At 35.4% G+C, this 20,622-nt stretch overlaps 1 protein-coding gene across 1 annotated transcript; it reads left to right on the top strand.

The window, feature by feature from the left end:
• The first annotated feature begins 446 nt into the window (after nucleotides 1-446).
• LOC145690548 (innexin inx2-like) lies at nucleotides 447-1,641 on the top strand. The gene has a single exon (XM_081765537.1). The coding sequence runs from the start codon at nucleotides 447-449 to the stop codon at nucleotides 1,593-1,595; it is 1,149 nt and encodes a 382-aa protein (XP_081621663.1). The 3' UTR covers nucleotides 1,596-1,641.
• The last annotated feature ends 18,981 nt before the right edge of the window (nucleotides 1,642-20,622 follow it).

Below are 20,622 nucleotides of genomic sequence, written 5' to 3'. Positions count from 1 at the left end.
ACACACACACACACACACCAAAGAAGGAAAAACTGTTCCTCCTAATTTAGCTATGATGTGATGTTTATTCCTTACTATATAATACAAAATTTCATGCATTTCACGCTCTTATTTCCAGAGATGTGTTTATAACGTACTGTAGTCCGATTGTTAAGGTGCAACGGACCGTGACGTCAGACTTCCTAAGAGAATTTTCTCTCTGTTGGAAAGTTATTATCATGTGACGTAAGCCTTTCCGAGCGCCGCCTATAGTGACTGTATCGTTGAACATGGTGGAGCGTGCGGAGCGGCTGAAGAGAGGAAAGAAGGGGGCGGTCACTCATGAGAACATTTTTGAAGGCCTCTAAAGTTGTAGTGTAGTAGTAGCCGGCAAATCAGTTTGTTTAGAAGCAGTTGTTCTGTCGGCTGCGAGGCTCAGCCAAGTGTGGCTGTTCAACTCGTTAGCCATGTTCGGCCTTTTCCAAGAGATTCGAGACCGGGTTCGAGTCCGAGTGGGACATGTCAGTGCGGACAATTTAATCTTTAAACTTCATTATAAATTAACTGTTGTGATATTGCTAGTATCTACAGCTTTGGTTTGTGGAAAACAATATATTGGAGATCCAATATTGTGTACTCATGATAAGGATGGTGATGACTTTGCTATCCCAGAACGTGTTATTAATAATTACTGTTTCATTATGTCCACTTACACTTTACCAAAGCATTATGATAAAATAGTTGGGAAAGATATACCTCATTGGGGTATTGGTCCCCATACAGACAAGGATGAACTCAAGTACCACGCATACTACCAATGGGTACCATTTGTGTTGTTTCTCCAAGCGATTATGTTTTACGTACCACACTACATTTGGAAGTTGTGGGATGCTGGAAAGGTCAAGGTATGCCTTGCGGGAATGAAAACTGCGTATCTGCCGACACCAGATAGACATGAAAAGTTGCGTACATTGTGTATGTGCTTTGCTGAACGCCTAAACACACATAATTTCTGGGCGTATAAATATGTGTTCTGTGAAATACTAAATTTAGTTAATGTTGTTGGGAATATATATTTTACTGATTTTTTTCTTGGTGGTGAATTCTCTCAATATGGTCTGGACGTTGTACATTTCCTGGAGCAAGACCCGGAAGAGCGAGCTGACCCCATGGCTAGAGTGTTTCCCAAAGTGACCAAATGCACTTTCCATAAATACGGACCTTCCGGAACTATCCAGAAACACGACGCGCTTTGTGTGATGGCTCTAAATATTATAAATGAAAAGATCTATACCTTTCTATGGTTTTGGTTCGTCGTTTTAGCTTGCATTACAGCTTTAGGACTAGTGTGGAGAGTGTTTTCAGTGTGTCTAAGGTTTCGTACTGAGTGGTTCCGACGGTCTTTGCATGCGGTGACTGTGGAACCAGAGTATTTGTCTGCAGTGGCTAAAAGGTGTGATTTTGGTGATTGGCTTTTCTTGCACTTCCTTGGCAAGAATATGGAAGCAATTTTATTCAAGGATTTTATTAGTGAACTCGCCAAATATATGATGGGGGAGGACGAAGTTAAAGGTGATCCGGAAATGGCTCCCATGTGGAAAAATAAAAGCACATAATAAATTAAAGTTACCCTAAACAAACTAAATAAAATTATCAAGTTCAGTTTCTGTGATTTTTCTAAGTGTGGTATGTATTAGTGTTGCATAGTGTTAATTTCAGATTCAGAAATGTACCCAGATGATTTCCATAATACTTCGATTATAGTTTAAAAAATCTGCTGACATACAGAATACAAGGTGCGCCGAATGAGGCATCAAAATATGACATATGTTGCACTTTTCTTCGATTCAACACAGTCGTTAGTTTCCACCTGGGATCGCGCGGAAATCGAACCTGGAACCACGCGTGCAGAAAATACTTACTTTTACGACGGAATATAAATGTAATAATTTTATATTTGTTTAAAAAAGAAAGAGAAAAACGTACTGAGCAAGAAAGGTTCTTAATTTTCTGTGCTTCGCATCATCGAAAACCATTTTGCTTATTAATTACATTTTATTCATTAACTTAATGCCAATAAATTAATGATGAAATTAATTTAGCCATCAAATATAGGGAGGGAATTTGAATAAAATAGGAAAGAATGAAAGGCCAAGTTCAGGATGTCAAGACTACTATACCAACATTTACCTTGGTACATCTGAAAAAATCCCAACATATTTTTCTATATTTGTCGCAGCGCTGAAATGAAAGTAAGAACGCACTAACAGCTTTAATTTGAGAAAGGTCAATTTACTTACCATCACGTCACAATTAAATTGCGAGTGAATGTGCGTACCGACTGTCGTGAGAGTTAATATTTACTTTTTTTTTTAACTTTTTACTGGACTGTCCGATTAACTTCATTACAAAAATCTATACTTCTGAGAATATTGTAGCGACAATACAAAACTGCATTTCCATTTGTCTTTCGCGAAGAATTCGTGGTCATAAGCATAAAGTTTTAAATAAAATATGTTTTTGGAATGCTTACTTAGCATTTAATACATTAAAAATATTTCTTTAAAAATCATAAGCAAGAATGTAACTCTAAATATGTACCTCAAAAATAATCAAATTCATATTTTCAACTATTTCTCTGTTTGTCGATCCTTTTCTCTTTATTTTTTTTTAAAAAAGAAAACAAAAGAAAATTGAGTAGATGAAAACCTCGGCATAGTAGTCATAGGCTGTAACGCTAAAATTTAATAAATTATCAGATTAATAAATGAATTAGTATATTTAATAAATTTTCCGTTTAGATATAACACGACTTCCTTTTCCACTTGAGTTTTAAGGTTCATTTAAACTTTAAGCACATCCTTGATGGCAGAGAGACAACATTACAGTAGTATCTTCCCAAGTCCTCCTTAACATAGTAAGAAAACTATTTGTTTTCCTGAAGTCAATCGTACAATTTTAAACAGTTGTGACTAAAGTTTCATAGAATACTCAGTGTACTCTCATCAAACTTAAATGTAGTTATAATCTCATTCATTGGTTTAGATGTATGTATGACGTTACACTTTCATAAACAACTAGAAGTGACAACAGATTTCGAAAGAAAGAGATGGGAACGGATATGACAGAGGTTTTATTGAATATGAATCCATATTCAATTAGTAAAAGCACTTTTGTAAATTTCTCTATAACTGTTGGGGATTTGTTCAAGCATGTGTGTTCCATTGTCAAATATCATCTGAAAGAAAACAATGAGAATTTTAATGCAAATACGGGAGCTCAAGTGATGTTTGGGGGATAGAGTCACAGAATCGGTGACTGTGGATAAAAATAATTTTAATAATAGGGCATAGTAATAGAAAGATTCCTTGCTCGATTCCAGGTAATGTAAATTGTGGTGACCAACATAGTGTCCGTGGTTTCTCTTGAGGATCTCCCCTTTCCTCCCACGTTCTTATTCCAACGTTCCTTTCATAATCCTTTCATTCTCCTGCTGTCATTCATCATATGTTTCCTTTAGCCTACAGGGACAACCAGGGATGTCATAATGGAAGATTTTTTTTTTTTTTAATTTTCGTTTCGGTAAAAATGATTTAAAGGTACGAGGAAAATGCATTTCCGAAGCACAGGTGTTGACATTATTATTATTAAGTCTTTCGTTGAAAATAAGTCGGAAGTTTCGTATTTTTGCAAAGATTCAAATATAATTATTGGCAAATTGCAATCCCCTCTCCACTTCGCTATAAGGAAGGCCAGCTTAAACCCTGTCTATATGTAAGTACAAAATTTTATCTTAGTTGATCCTATTAAGGTTGAGGGCTAGCAAATACGGAAGGATTCAATTAAATAAGTAAATTCTCACCTTCTTCTCGAGAAAAATCTAAAATGAAAATTTCGATGGTATTCATATCCTCTTTACATATTTTGAGATTGATAAAGTTCAATACCACACACAGACAACAGATGTATATCTATTTACTGTTTTCATAATAACCACACCTAGTGTGTAGGAAAATATGAGTGGGAAGTAAGTTAAGACCCGAGAAAGTCCTTGTAGTTGAATATAGCAAGCGTTAAGAGAGTCCATAGTCATCGGCTAACAAACAGAAAAATAAAAGCTAATAAAATAATAGGAAAGAAATTGATATCAGTCGTAGAGTTGCAAAATGTAAAGGCAATTTATGCAGTTAATATGAGGGGAAGGAGGTGGTGTACCAGTGATCTCTTTTCCATTATAATGTAACATAAATCTTTATAGTGAAAAGCGATTCATATACTGTATATCTTATTGATAAAAGGAAAGTGAGACAATTTAAATCACATAGATCCCATATCATATAACATATAACACAAATTTGGCCATTTAAAATAGAATTATAGCCTACATGCAGGCGTAAATGTTACATATCTGTCTGCCGTTGTTTTAAGTTTATTCTTATTGTAAGATTCTGTATAATAATGTGGAAACCAAATCTTAATAATAATAATAATAATAATAATAATAATAATAATAATAATAATAATAATAATAATAATAATAATAATAATAATAATAATAATAATAATAATAGTCACCAACTTCATCAATAAATTAAAAAGTCGGGACATTTAAAAGTCCCTACAAAGCGGAACGTTTTCTCCGAAATAGGGACTGTCTCTACAGAATCGAGACACTTGGTAACCCTAATGAGTGGTCACACAGAAGTGAGCAGTATGTTGGTTTCTAATAGCTTTATTTCTAATAACTGTAAACGTAATCCTGTTACAGATTTTAGCGTCGATATTTGCACAATGTGGATGACCACAACATTAAGAATATTCTGTGATACACAGAACTATTTTCAACACTTGCGAATTATTAAAAAGAATCATTGAAATTAAAAATTTTGAGTTGAATTGGAATTTTTGTGTTTTACACCGTTATGCAATACCGAGGTTATGAAGGGCAAGATTACGTATTAACTATGCATTAACTTGGGCTCCGTTCAACTACGAATGATCAGGGCTTGAATCCGGTGCAGTTGGTTGACCATCATGGAAGATATGCATAGGTCAGGTCATATAGGCCAGTATAGGTCATTCCCCACTATATGATATCGCCTCCAAGAGAGTAGGATCATAGAACCACATCACCAAACCCGATATTAAAAGAAAATAATTTCTAATTATCCGTCCCACAATAATATGCAGTTTCTTTAAGCTAAAAGAGGTGGATCATTAAACAAACTGAATAATTCTAAAATAACTGGGAAATAATGAGAATGTGAGAGAAAACAAGGAAAACCCTAGAAAGTCTACAGACAGAGTGTTGTCCACCACAAACTCACATGGCCTGGGATCGAATCAGCAACCCCTCGCACATGAGGTGAGTGTACAACACTGAGCCACTGTGATCCCTCTTCCCGGCATTAAAATTTTTGTTACACTGCATTCCGTACACCCACAAGCAAAAAATAAGTGTTTATGCCTTATATGGGTCGTTCAGAGCACATTAGAATCAAGTCCAATTACCAAAATTGAAAAAAAAAAAGAGAGAGAGAGAGAGAGAGAGATACAAAGCTTGTATGGTACGTTTACGTATATGAAAACGTTAACATTGCTTTTTCAATTATAAGAATTATTTAAAATATTTGGACACGAATCTTTTAAGCTTTCAAAATAGTTTCAGATACAGATTTTACAGATTAAATATGTCCAAAATGACCAAAATACTGAACTTGATTCCCTTGTGCGCTGAACGCCATATGTTCTTGTTCGAAACGAATCGGTTAATTTTAATGTAGCTTTGTTTCACATAGAAACAAAATAATTCTGTACGGAACACTTTAAACTGTTCTAATATATTAAGTTGTCCGGAAATTGCTATCAGGAAGACATGTAAGTGTGTATACCAGTTCTTGCGATGATTACCCGTTGTTCACGTAAATCATCAGCAAAGGTGCATACACTATGTGATCAAAAGTATCCGGACATCCTCTAAAACATACGTTTTTCACATTAGGTGCATTGTGCTGCCACTTACTGCCAGGTACTCATTATCAGCGATCTAAGTAGTCATTAGACATCGTGACAAAGCAGAATGGGGCGCTCCGCGAAACTCACGGACTTCGAACGTGGTCAGATGATTGGGTGTCACTTGTGTCAGAAGTCTGTACGCGAGATTTCCACACTCCTAAACATCCCTAGGTTCACTGTGTCTGATGTGATGTGAAGTGGAAACGTGAAGGGACACGTATAGGCCGACCTCGTCTGATGACTGACAGAGACCGCCGACATTTGATCAGGGTCGTAAAGTGTAATAGGCAGACATTTATCCAGACCATCACACAGGAATTCCAAACTGCATCAGGATCCACTCCAAGTACTATGACAGTTAGGCGTGAGGTGAGAAAACTTGGATTTCATGGTCGAGCGGCTACTCATAAGCCACCCATCACGCAGGTAAATGCCAAACGACGCCTCGCTTGGTGTAAGGAGCGAAAACATTGGACGATTGAACAGTGGAAAAACGTTGTGTGGAGTGACGAATCACGGTACACAATGTGGCGATCCGATGGCAGGGTGTCGGTATGGCGAATACCCGGTGAACGTCATCTGTCAGCATGTGTAGTAAAATTCGGAGGTGGTGGTGTTATGGTGTGGTCGTGTTTTACTTGGAGAGGACTTGCACCGTATGTTGTTTTGCATGGCACTCTCGCAGCGCAGGCATACATTGATGTTTTAAGCACCTTCTTGCTTCCCACTGTTGAAGAGCAATTCGGGGATGGTGATTGCATCTTTCAATACGATCAAGCACCTGTTCATACTGCACGACCTGTGGCGGAGTGGTTACACGACCATCCCTGTAAATGGATTGGCGTGCACAGAGTCCTGACTTGAATTCTATGGAACACCTTTGGGATGTTTTGGAACGGCGACTTCGTGCCAGGCCTCACCGACCTACATCGATACCTCTCCTCAGTTCAGCACTCCGTGAAAAATGGGCTGTCATTCCCCAAGAAACCTTCCAGCACCTGATTGAAAGTATGCCTGCGAGAGTGGAAGCTGTCATCAAGGCTAAGGGTAAGCCAACACCATATTGAATTCCAGCAGTACCGATGGAGGGCGCCACGAACTTGTAAGGCATTTTCAGCCAGGTATCCGGATACTTTTGATCACATAGTGTATTTTTCCTCCTACTACTATCAATAACTTCGGAACCAATAGAATAATTTAAGTATAATCTTGTTTAAAAAATCTTGGCCACCTACTTTACTTTAGAAGGGCATATTCTGTCAATCGTACGTAGGAAATTCTACAACTTTGGCTTTAAATAAAGATCTCAACTGGCCAAACAAAATCCAAATTCATGTAGATAAGAGTGCAGGATCTTTCGAAGAGATTATGTGTGGTGTGGCCAGTTTTTTCTTTCTTAAAAAAAAAAAAATACCGTACATTTACTTTGATGAAATTCTCTATACGTTACTAAATGGACACTGAAATTAGTTTTCATCTTTTCATTGAATCCTAGATCCAGTTCCCAGTACTGGGGATACAGAATACTTCATAATATGTTCAAAGTTTTCAAAGTTCTTACACCGAGAATTGAACCTAGGACCAGTTTACTAATGTAGTACTTCCAATATAGCATTTAGTAAACTACGCGAATGATGTTCTTGAGACATGCATTATGCAGAGGTTTATGACAAAATCTTTGAGGGAAAAATTGTAAGTCACTATGCGGAATACAACTGTAAGTGACGTAATGCTAAAATTCCTCCTTTATAAATCTTTCGGCACTTTATGGCTCATGTAGGTGATGTGGTCGCCTTTATCTTGGAAGTTAGACAAGGTGTCAACAGAGTGTGTATGAATACTTGATCTGCACTGCGGGGAAAAGTATTGTGAAACGAGAACAAGATCCGTCTCCAGCGGTGATCGAACCACATGAACCCCCCCCCCCCCCATTGGGTAGATAGATGCTTTACAAACTATTGTCGTGGTTTTGTATTATAATCTACGGTGTTGTACTTGATTTAAAGATAATTTTCGAATATGTTGAAAATAGTGACAATCTTAAGAAACAATATGCGATAAGAACCTGTAAAGCTTAATTCTAAATGCACCTACGGTCTAGTGCTAGGGATTGTGAATAAATAGTCATTTCACATTTTGATTGGGGAAACAAGATCCTCTGTTATAAATAGAATTTCACACTTTTTGTTGCTGTACTATTATAATATTGATTAAATATATAATCACAAACTTTCAACAAGCCTCGAATGACAGCCCAGTCGCGCGTATCCTTCATAATTTTTCCCATGTTGAGATGAACACTGGCCCAAAATGCTTGTAATACTTGATATTCTGGAAAGAAGATAGTTTCCCTTCAATTGTATGTTGTCTCATTTAAATTCAAATTTTTCAACGTAAAAAGAAAGCTGTTAAAGTGAAAATATGCTCCCATCATTTAAAGAATATTTTCCCGGGATGCAATAGATTATACTAAAATTACAATACAAATTATTACAATACAATACAAAGATTACAATAAAAATTAGGCATAATTTTTGATACTTAACAGGAGAACCAAAACAAAATTCAAATGATATCCACTGAAACCCTTAAGATCGGCTAAATGTTAGAAAATATAACTTAAGGATCTTTGATTGTTGGACGCAGACTTAAGCCCATAATACCTAACTAAAGAGCGGATGCCAATATTGTATCACAAATTGAACGCGCCCAAAAAGTTACTTAAGACTCTTTGACCATACATCAAAGATCTGTGGATGTAGTTTACGGCTATAGGCCATCAAAAATTATAAACTTCAACATAATTAAAGCCACTGCTTTCGTGTATATCTTTAATGATAGAAGGTGGAGAATACTAAACTAGATTAGCATACTTCGTCATGTTTAATACATTTACTCTCTCCTACTTGAGAAAACTGGTTGGCCACAATGCTAATGTAAAGCTAAAATAATTTACTACAGAATGAAAACATAGGTGGAGCTAAGAATTGTCTGCTGGGGGGCATTGGGGGCAGACTTTTTGGTCAGTCTCGGAGATCTTGGTATGTGGCCATCTTATAGGTGGCTTTTTTTTTTTTGTCAAAAAGTTTGGGGAGGCAATGCTCCCCCATAACTCCGACCATGAATAAACCTTACTGTGATTCTCAATTCAAGAATAAAGTTCACTATTTAAAAAGAAAGAAGATTAGACCTCGTAAAAAGTTCTTTAATTTAATATTCTCTCAGAACTCACACTCAGACAACTATTGTTTTGTACTCTCATAGTCTAAGCAGAATTAGAAATATCAGCTGATGGAGTCTTCTCTGTTTATGGACAGGTCAGAAGTTTGCATACCAAAGTTATCTCATTGCGTGAATAATAGAGAAAAATACTGAAAATCATGTAATAACCTCGAATACAAATCAAGAATTTAAATACAGCTGAAATTTTGTGTAAGAACATGTGCAATCATTAAATAAATAACTAGTTCCATGGGACAACTGTTCGAATGAGGATGTCGAAGTTCTTGCTAAATTTTTAGTTATGCAAACCTTTTCCTTTACTACGGAGAAAGTTTCGTTGATACGCATGGTGCTTCCATATGTTTTTATGACGTTTAAAGATGCTTATCGACCTGTTGCGTGCTATAAAATATGCCATTTCGTAGAAACGTTCATTTGTTACAACACATTTCACATCTTCAGTATCCATTTTATTAATTTCGTAGTTACTTTCATTGCTGAAGCTGTATCTTATTTTAAAGCTGCTTTTGATTTCCTTACAGCAGTGGTTCCCAGCCTGGGGGTCGTGAAGAGCGAGCAACGGGAGCGCAAGCTATAACAGAAATAAACTGTGAAATTATGAATAAAACACAATTTGTAATAAGCGTTTACACTTTAGTTTTAGCAAAGTTTAAAATGTTTAACATTTTGTCTTTCCTATTCCTATTCAAGATTTCTACTTTATTAAAAAAATATATATAATTATGCAAATTTATTTATTTATTTTTACGAAATTATCAAAAATGAGTACAAAATGCTATTTCAGTGTATAAGATGGAGTTCAAAAACTTATGAAGTAAGGGCAATGAAAAAACTCAGTATGTTGGTTGACATTGCTTTTCCTTCACAAATTTCTTGATATTCTGTGATAAGTTCGACAAAGCACACCTCAGTTCACTTTCCACTTCCAAACGGTTGCGACACTTTGATTTTATTGTGGTCAACGTTGAAAATCCTGATTTGCAAAGGTAAGTTGTCGAGAGCTGAATAAAATCTTTTAAGACTTCTTTTGCTACTCTTGGGTAAATTGGTAAGAAACAAATCCAAAATTCTTCGAAAGGTGTTGACTGAAATAGTTCTTTGCTACCTGAATCCTACTTCAATTCAATTGCTTCCTCCTGAATTTCTTGTGAAAGTAAACCCACATAAGAGGTGAAAAGTGTTCTTGCTAATTTGCACTGTCAGTCTTCTTCACACAAATCAGGAAAATATCGCTTGAGTTCACCATAGATTGAGTCTAGGTATGAGTTAATATTGACTCACCGCATGGTAAAATCACACTCTTTACTATCAAGAAGTTTATTTAATCGAGGAAAAGATGAAAAGTTGGGTGTAGAAGTATTCAGATTCAGATAGCGTTTCCATAGTAGAATCTTTTTCATAAAAGCTCTTATTGCATCATAAGAAGTCAGTATGTTGGTGTTTCTACCTTGGAGTTTGAGATATAGATACTATTTAATATTTCAAAAGAAAGTCAGCAAGATATAATAGAAAAAATAAAAATATGTCATCAGTAAAAGAGCTATAAAGTTCATCACATCTTACACTTAGGAGAAATATTTCAACATCTAACTTAAGTTCGTACATCCTACTTAACATATTACCTTTCGACAACCAACAAATTTTGAAAAAGTCAAATTTTATATTCAACACTGAGGTCGACACACGAAGCCTCAGAGACGAGTATTCAGAGCACATGACTTTATAAAATTAATGGCCAATGATTATGCCTGATTCACGTTTTCTCGTAAAGCTTGCCTCTGAATTAAGCAGTGCAAACCAATAATTGTAGGATTTCTATTCTTCATAAATCCAGATCGCGAACCTAACATTGCTGGAGCTCCATCACTACATATTCCTACAGCTTTGTGCCAAGACAAATAATTAAAAAAAAAAAAAAAAAAACTAATAACAGAAAAGAAACATCAGAATCTTTGGATGATGTCTCCAAACATTTGGAAAACAATATTTCTTCCATTAACCTCTTTCATTAACGAATCGACAGTACATAATGGCATAAAATGGCAAAAAAACTTTTAGAGGAAATATTTTTCCAAATTCAATATTGTAAAGAATCTGTGGCTAAAAACCTGACGTCACGCGTAACCAATAATGACTAAAAATGAAAATAACAAGAAAACCATTATATTTAGCTAAAAAAAAAATGCACTAGAATCAAATTGTAGAGGACAGTTAGACAAACAAAATGAAAAAAGTTTGGATGCTCTAGCTCCAATGATTACGGAGATATATTGAATAATAGAAAGAGCTAAAATTTCGGTTTTCTCCTCCTCCCCTTCCCTCCCGTGAGGTATTTTTTCTGACATCCGGCATTTTCGTGATCAGTGATGGATATATATTTAAAAAATATCGGATGCCAAATTGTTACATGATTTGCCCTTAAACTAGAAAAGGAGAGCACTTTTGTCAAGTTGATACCTAGACCATACTAAACACTGCTCTGCTCTCTTTCAACATTACCCGGAACTCTTCGTTTTTATAACTGCTTGCTAACAGTTACATTATTATTATTATTATTATTATTATTATTATTATTATTATTATTATTATTATTATTATTATTATTATTATTATTATTATTATTATTATTATTACTTGTTGTAAAAAGGTTTGTCGGTGTGTTCGAAAGTTCTAAAAAAATGAAAGTATGGTTTGCACATTTAAACAATTCATAATTGATTTAGAAGAAACCAAGAACATACACTACATTACAATTTTTCTTATAGTTATTTAAATAGCGAATATTATAAATGTTGTAATAAAAGAGGCATTAAATTAAATATCGTATGAACGCGAAATAACTATTGAGTAAGAACTATGGTTTCATAATGATCAAATTTGGTAATAATAATAATAATAATAATACCGGTAAAATGCACTATAAGTAGTGTGCAGAAGTCTTGCTGGAAATAAAAAAAAATTGTGAGCATAAGATACTGTTATTATTATTATTTACTGAAGATTTGAAAATTCAAAGCTGTATATGAAGTCGAAGGAGGGCTCAGCAAAAAACTAGATATGACCAACGAGCAAAAGGATGGGTGAGGGAGGGGCTTGAAGTACGCACTGTTTATGAAGGGGACACAAAATAAACAAGCGTTTTATACTGGATTTGAAATTCCTTATATCTGTTGAAAAATTGCCACAGTTTAATTTCATTAATACACCATAATCACTGCTAATCGATCCAATGAGTTATTAGTCTTTGAATTAAAATTTTCAGTAGGCTAAATGCTAAAATATTTTTCATATTTTAGCAAAGTATCTACAGTTCATTCTTTTGTCAAATTTCAAATCGCTCACTACATTCGTGAATAGGAGAAGGATAAATGTGTGAAAGGCATATTTGTTACGTCGGAACAGCATTCTAGTAGTTGGTATGACTATCCAAATGTGAGATGATCGAATAGCTGAATCCTGTAACTTGAAATAAATTCTGAACACTTATTCTTACCTTGGTCCCTCATTCGATCTCAATTCGCTCCAATTGGACTTTGTGGTAGATAAACACCACGTGTGTGGGTTTTCTCGGGATTCTCCGTTTCTTTCCATTTTATTCACTCCTACATTTCGTTTATTATCATCATTACCGTTCCCGTTAGCCTCGGTGCATAATCGTGGATATACGTATATCATTATTTCCCAGAATAATCCCATCAAGTATAAATATAAATACTCAATACTATTTAAAAAAAAAAAAAGAAGTTAAAACTCCTATATATGAAGTGAACCTCATGTAATGCATATGGTCAGAAATAGAAATGAATAATGATTATGATATTCAGAGAAAATTAAAGAGATGGGTCACAAATAGTTAGTATTGGTATTAGTCCACCGCTAACTTAACTGGAACGACCTGTAATTGAACTCAACAAACTGAGTTCTGAACTCATGATTCCAGCAACTATTTACTTTGTGGAGAAGTTACAGTTATTGTGTAGTAGTCCTCTAACCTTTCTACGTGTAGCGTAGCTCTACTCTGTCTTCTGTCACGTATGAGTAATGTAACAGGAAACGGAATTGTGGTGTCATGGTAGTCATTACACTTACGAGTCCCACACTATGGAGGTACCTGCGTTTATATTGAGTTGGAACTCGCAGATATTTTAGTTATCGCCTCTTCCCGTTACACATACACATACATACATTATTTATGCATATACACCTACACTACGTGGGAAAAAAAAACTTGTCAAACTGGTCTTCCCTTTGCATAAACGGAAACGCTTCCTTGGTTTGTGTCTGTTTTGTTTTTCAAGGCTTTTTTTTTTCCTTAAAGAAAGTCTTGGTGGAGTTAATTACTTATGCTCTTGTTTATCTAAAGACGTGGATACTAAAATAAAATAAGGATACTTAACAGAACATGCAATATGAAATCCGTTGCGGTAAATGAATATACAGGTCCTCCTTTCAACTAAAGTACAAGGTTCAAGGATTTCTCTCTCCAGTAGTTCCATCATAATACGAGTCTCATCTAATGAGAAAAAGAGGCACAGAGGAATTTAACAGCGTGTGAGTGACGTAATCAGTTTTAAAATGTGCGTATGTAGTGTACGTGTCTGTCCATGATTGTGTTCAAATGGCTCACACACACAACTTATCACACAGCGAAGAGAATTTTTGGTAAAGATGAAATGGCACTCCGAGAATAAGAATATCGTAACTTTAAATCAATTTTAAATTGCTATCTATTTCTAATGTGTAATAATTGTAATTTGTATGTATTTAAGAAAAGTTTCCACACAATAATTAATACTATATACAGGGTGATCCACTATCATGTTCCTAATTTAGTAGGCTATAGAATCATCAACGAAGTTAACCTACATGGTTACTATCAATTGTGCAATGTACTATTGTCCTTGCCATTGCATTTTTCAACGTGAACACCAGAATTAAACGTCGTGACAAACATTTTGGCATTTGAAGGAGGCGCTTTAAGTTCCCTTTAAATGCTGCTAGCAAATGAGAGACCAGCGATATTGCCACGTTTATTTTGCACACATCCACGTCTATTCCCTCTCACCTGATCGCGCTGTAGTTTGTCTGCTAGCCATAGCCACACCCCTTTACCACTTGGCAACGTCGCGTCAGAGCTTGGGTTTTATTCGTTTAGCTGAAATGCCAAGATGTTTGTCACATACTTTTAGTAACACACTGTCGCAAGCGAAGTTCAACTTTTGTGTTAGACTGTTGCAGCATACCGCTTGGCAGAGACTTTCAAAGTGTCCAAATCACGCAGTTTTCTGGCATACACTTTCTATTTCAACTACTCTCAAAAATGGAAATCCATAGTTCTAAATACATAGAAGTGAGAGAAAAAAGCTAGAATGAACATTTAGATAGAAATCCAATGGGGTCAAGTCTGAACTGTAATGCTGCTACTTAGAGCTACTTTGAAGAGCTTCAAACTCTGGGATTAGTTTTTTTTTATTTATACAGTATATAAAATAAAAAAGGGGGGCATCGCCCCGATCGCCCCCCTGGATCCGCCCCTGCCAGACATATGGTCTTAAAGTACAAATGTGGTAATTTGCTTTTCGTAGGATATAGTATACGGTTCAACACCTCAGCCATATTAATCATGTGCGGTGTTGCTAAAATTTTGTTGCAAAATTTTATTTTTTCAGCCAAATGTGTTATCTTCTGTCATGTTTTTTCTCTCTCAATGGCCTCTAGTTCACACATTGCTGCAATCAGATATGATGATGCTTTGGGCGCAAATCCAACCTTTCGCCTGTCAGTAAAATAAATGTTAATCAAATCCGTGCTTGATTTCAGGGGGCTGCTCAGGAGTGATATTTCTCCACAAACATATGTCTGATCGTGTTCACCTTCGGTTACCAGAATTTTTGCTACTTTCACCCTGCGTGTATTCAGAATATCCCGGGATAGGATTACCATAATTTCCGGGCACCAATCCCGGATTTTTTTCCTTTTTGGAATGGTGTGTGTTTATTGAGAAGTTAAAAAAAGTGTAACCTTAAGTACCAAAAATGCTTATGCTCATTTTCTTTACTTAAAATATATTCTTATATTATTGTCTTACTTATTTTCTAAATTATTTTTCTGAGTAAAGTATTCTTCTGAAGAACACCTTATCTCTATTGATTTCTTCATAAGTATCAGCACAAGACAGATTTGCAAGCCAACCATTTGACCAAACACAGTGAAATTTCCCGACCTTCTATTTTCCCTAAAATTTCGGACATTAGTTAATTCCAGACAATTTTCCAGACGCAGGCTTGAATCCCAGACGTATAGTAAGCCTACCCGGAGGAAACTTTGAAATTATCACTGAGTTTAATAATGAAGATAAAAAACGGAAATAAATCTATTACCACGAAAGTGAATATATACAATGTATGTTCTAAACAGTCGGTTTGTACACTCCGCATCAAAAAATGCGAACTAACTCATGCAGTTAGGCTACCCAATATACACCTTGTTATCCCATAATCGTGTCAGATAAAGAGACCCCCTCTCTCTCCTCCTTCCTTCTCTTCAATACTAAAATTAGCTAACAACATGAGCGCAATTCTAATTTCAAACTACACAAGTATTAGTTCCGATAAAATGAAATAACAAAACCGAGACGAAACAAGGTTCATTAGTTGATGTAGGAAGAAACTGTAACACATACACAATGAAAAATTTAAACCAATGGATGTCTATTGCACAGAGATTCAGAAATGAGGCAGAGAGAGAGAGAGAGAGAGACAAGATTAGAGAAGAAGAAAAAGAAAAGGGAGAACAGATAAAACTATGGAATTCAAACGTAGTAAGAAAAGAACCTAACATTATAAACTTTCGTTTCCAGAAATGCAACAGTAATATAGAAATAACGTTTGTTTTTACATATTTTCTTGAGCACTTTTCGAATATATAGAGGATGCTTTAAACATTCACTATGTCACTTTCATAATGGATAGCATACTCAATTTCAAGTAGAACCGTAGCCCTCTGAGACACATCTAGGATAATGTCAAAAGTTTAACACACATGCTTTGTTTCAGTGGTTCGATTGCAAATTCGGTAGTGTTCATTGGACATACTGATCCAAAATACATTCTAATAAACCCAGTAGATAGCGTTGGTCATATCCTCCATTTCAGACTACTAATGCAAACATAAAAAAAAAACGAAACGAAAAGAAAAGAGAAAGAAAGAAAGAAAGAGAAAATTGAAGAATTCTATTTTACTGCTAAATTTCTTCAGAAATACTCTATATTAAAAGTCCTAACTGTATCGCAACGAAAAGTTACAAATGTTCGAAAGGAAAAGTTTATGTTCCTCATAGATGTAGCATGTTTCAAATTTCAACGTGAATAAAACACATTGATTTATAGGATGTAAACAAATTTTGTGTCGAACTAGTATAAATAAAATTTTGTTTTCAAATAACCAAAGAGGTTACCATTTTCTAGTCTCTTCCGAAGATTTATCTGTTCCGAACATCCAGCATTGATTTCATCTCTTTCGGGTAAAACGTAATTTGCACAGATAGAATGAACACGCTAAGAGCTCAAACGGATCATCGTGTCAGTCGGATGATGTTGGTTAGGTTATAGACCACCATTTTGTCGAGGATTCAAATCCGTAGTGACCCGGTAATTCGACTGAGGCTCGGTAACCCAGAGAATAAAAGAGAGATTTTACTCATTACCTTGCGTTTAAACAGTATTTCTGTCAGAAATCACCAGGACTGGAGGTATTATCCCCAGAGCACGAAAAACATGACGTCGAAGTTCCCAGTTAATTAGATTCTCCAGAGAAGTATATCGGGCTCTTGCTCCGTTTTAACTTTGGAATATGAAGTGCGTGTGTGAGAGAGAGGGAGAGAGGGGCAGTAGTGAAAGATGCAAAGACAGGATAAAGAAACATCAAGAAAGAGAGAGGGGGACGAATATAAATCTGAAACATACTTATCATTGCAGTGTATGATGTAAAACGCACCCACTGTTTACTCGAATAATCGCCAGTGATGCCTTGTAAGTACTCCATTTGAAGATGAATCTCTGTTTGCAGCCGTTATTTTATGCGAAAAAATCATACTACCTGTTGGGGAATCGAACCAAGATTTTCCAGTTGGAAGTCTAGTACGTTACCACTACACTACCGATTGATTTAGCCAAACTTTGTTTAACAAGTGGTGTAGTGTTTCCTTCTGAGAACGATAACACGAAAAGTGTATACTGCAGATCAATGATGTCTTTGGAATGTCATAGCAATTTCTTTGCCCTTTCCCAACTAACATTCGTAAATCGTTTCTATCATGATACAGATGTTTGCTTCCACATTCTTATGTATTGCTAATCCAGTATGATAAGTCGATGCTACATTTTGTAAGAAAAATAACTGGCGTGAACAGGATTTGAACCTATGTTAGATACCTGTATTATTCATAATGCCATTATGTTACCCCTACATTATTCATAATGCCATTATGTTAGACTTTAGTGTTACCTACAAATTTTCCACAACAGTCTCTGAAAGGTCGAATATTGAAATGTGTGGCAACTTGGTTCCTTCCGTGGCTGCACGTCGATCCAAACAAAATTAACGTCATTTTCTGATTTTACTGTATGAACATCTTGAAAAACATTTTTTTTTAATTCGACGCTTTTTCTACTGTAGGATTTTGCAACTGGCTAAAGAGAAATTAAGTATACACGAAACTTCAGAATGACATAAACTGGCTGTACTGTGCTACACGCAGAGAAAAGAATCCAATAGAAAACCAATTAAACAGGCAAATTTTAGATGAACAACTGAAAGCCAGGAAATTCCTGGAAAAAATGTAATCTCAAGTATACGTTATCTTGCAAGACAAGGACTCGCATTTAGAGGACATGACTCCCGGTTCAGGAATTTATTTCAGTTGATGAGCCTTTGCTCTGAAGATTTTCCACAATTGAAGAGCCGGATAAAGGGAAACATGAAGAGATGTAATTTCATGGATGTTAAAATCCAGAACGAAATCTCGAAACCATGGGCCAAGAAATTGTTTTTCATATATGTAACAAAATCAAATCTCAAAACCCTCGTCTGTTCTCTATTGTGTCTGATGGTTCCCGTGATGTGAATGGCGAAGAACAATTAAGTATTTGTGCCAGGTGAGTTGATGAAGATTTCTGTTCCCATGAAAGTTTTCTTGTGCTCTACAATATATCAAAAATCTACTGGTGAGTTTATAGCTTCAGTTATTCTGGATGAGATGGTGGGACTCCAGTTTTCCATTGCTCAACTCAGTGGACAAGTTTATGATGGCTCTGGAAATACGAGTGATGGGCTCTGGAATCAGTGTTCCATCTATTATATGTAAACAGCAACTTTCTGCCTTGTACGTACATTGTGAAGCTCACAGTACTAATCTTGTGATTAAGGGTGCCTGTAGTGCGTCAGAAGTAATGAGAAACTCTTTGCAGTGGGTGCACGAACTATGAGTACTGTTTTCGCTATCACTTTCAATGAGGTCACGATTTTCTGCTCTAATCGAGGCTAATGTTGGTGGTCTCATCTTAAACATTGTAAACATTAAATCCTTGTGTCCCACTAGGTGAATTTGTAGACTCAGTCTATTTAAATAATAACGGGAGTTCTTTAACATTATGAAGAAATTCTCTCTACGTTGGAAAAGATGAAGACTGGCGGAATTGTCAATACATTTTCAGAATCAGCAGCTGGGCTTTTGCGGCTTTTTGAAGAAGGATCTACGTTTCTTGGGTTTATATGGCTAGAAATATTATCAGAGGTTGGAGCTTTTTTACAGGACACTTAAAGATCCAATTTCAGTGTCAAAATGAGAAACAATACAAATCATAAATGAAAACATGAACTTGAATAATATGGTTAGTCACTGATCATAAGTTCATTCTACTGTCATGAAACCTACAAATTAATATCATCGCCCTGGAAATCACATTAATTATAATAAATATTGTCAACAGTACCATAAATAGGATTTTTTTGTGTCCCTGGAATAGAACCTGTTATCACCATTGATAGGATTTATCTGTCCTAAATTGCGGCACTTTAATTCATGTCATGTGACATTTTGAAAAGTAAGGGGGGGGTGCAATGACATCAGCCTTTCTTTAAATTTGGCCCACAATGTTGAGTAAAGGCACTGTCCCCCCCAGAAAATTTTTGGTGGGCACGCCTATGCTCAGATAATTTTCAGTACTGACGTAGGAACAAGTGAAACAATTTTTCATGAATCGATATATTTTCTGTCATGTATGGAAAAATTGAAAAACTTTTTATGAGTCGGAAAATTTTCATTTTGAAGCAAAAAGTAAAACTTTTTTTGTGAATCGGAAAGTTTTATTGCTCTGTATAAACAAGTGAAAGGAGTTCTCATGGATCGGAAAAATTTCATTACGATGTAGAAACAAGTGGAAAAGCTTTTGAATATTATTTTCCGACAATTTTGAATATTATAAATAGTGATGTTATTACGAGCCGACAATTTTGAATATTATATATAGTGATGTTAGGTGGAAAACTTTCCACTGTATTTAACTGCACATTGAGGTACAAAATTGAATTCCTGTTGAGGAAAGCTAGACAAATTATAATTTTCCAATTAGCTTTCGGGAACCGGAAAATTTTCTAATATTTCAAGTTGGCAAGTGAAAATTTACATAGCGTTTTTCTCTCTCTCTCTCTCTGTGCAAGCTCCTCTGTGGCTAAGCGGTTAGCGTACGCGCCTTTGGCGTGGGAGATCCTGAGTTCGATTCCCGGAGAGAGCTGATGTGATTCGGATTCCATGTTAATGAGTAGATCCTGTCTCACATAGCCTTGCTGCTGAAAGAGACCTTAAACTCAAAATCAACTCTCCCTCTCTCTTTCTTTCTTTCTCTCTCTCTCTATGTAAGGTATAGGGAACATATATCGAATTCGTAGAGTACAAATATTCCATTCCATTTATTTAAAATGTAACAAGAAAGCCAAAAGAAACCTTTGTGAATTTATCGATTATTTCAAAAACAAAAAATCCACCATTTCTTCACATATGGGCTTGACTATGTAATGAAATAACTACATAAAAGTTCCAGTTCCTTATGGAGATTATTATTGTGACAGAAAATTAAAAATATGCTTTGATTTTATTATTTAACACTCGTAAATTATAACTTCAATATTGGAGTTTTGTATAATCAATATCTTAGGGCAGATATATTGTATTGTAAAACTACCGTTACTACGTATAAAAATGTATTAGAAATAATAACTATTCAATAGAAAAAGTACACATATAAAAAAGAAATATATATTTTTACTTTGTAAATTAAAATGAAATTACTTGTTGCTTTTAGAAAGTAACGCTAATAGCGCAGCTTT

Source organism: Thermobia domestica, chromosome 7, assembly GCF_964235325.1.
Source record: "Thermobia domestica chromosome 7, izTheDome1.hap1.1, whole genome shotgun sequence".
Classification (NCBI taxonomy): domain Eukaryota; kingdom Metazoa; phylum Arthropoda; class Insecta; order Zygentoma; family Lepismatidae; genus Thermobia; species Thermobia domestica.
The sequence above is the reverse complement of the archived record's forward strand: the minus strand, read 5'-3'. Positions and strand labels throughout refer to the sequence as shown.

What these genes read in the sequence shown, in the direction of transcription:
- LOC145690548 (XM_081765537.1), top strand. Translation starts at nt 447, where the DNA reads ATGTTCGGCCTTTTCCAAGAGATTCGAGACCGGGTTCGAGTCCGAGTG.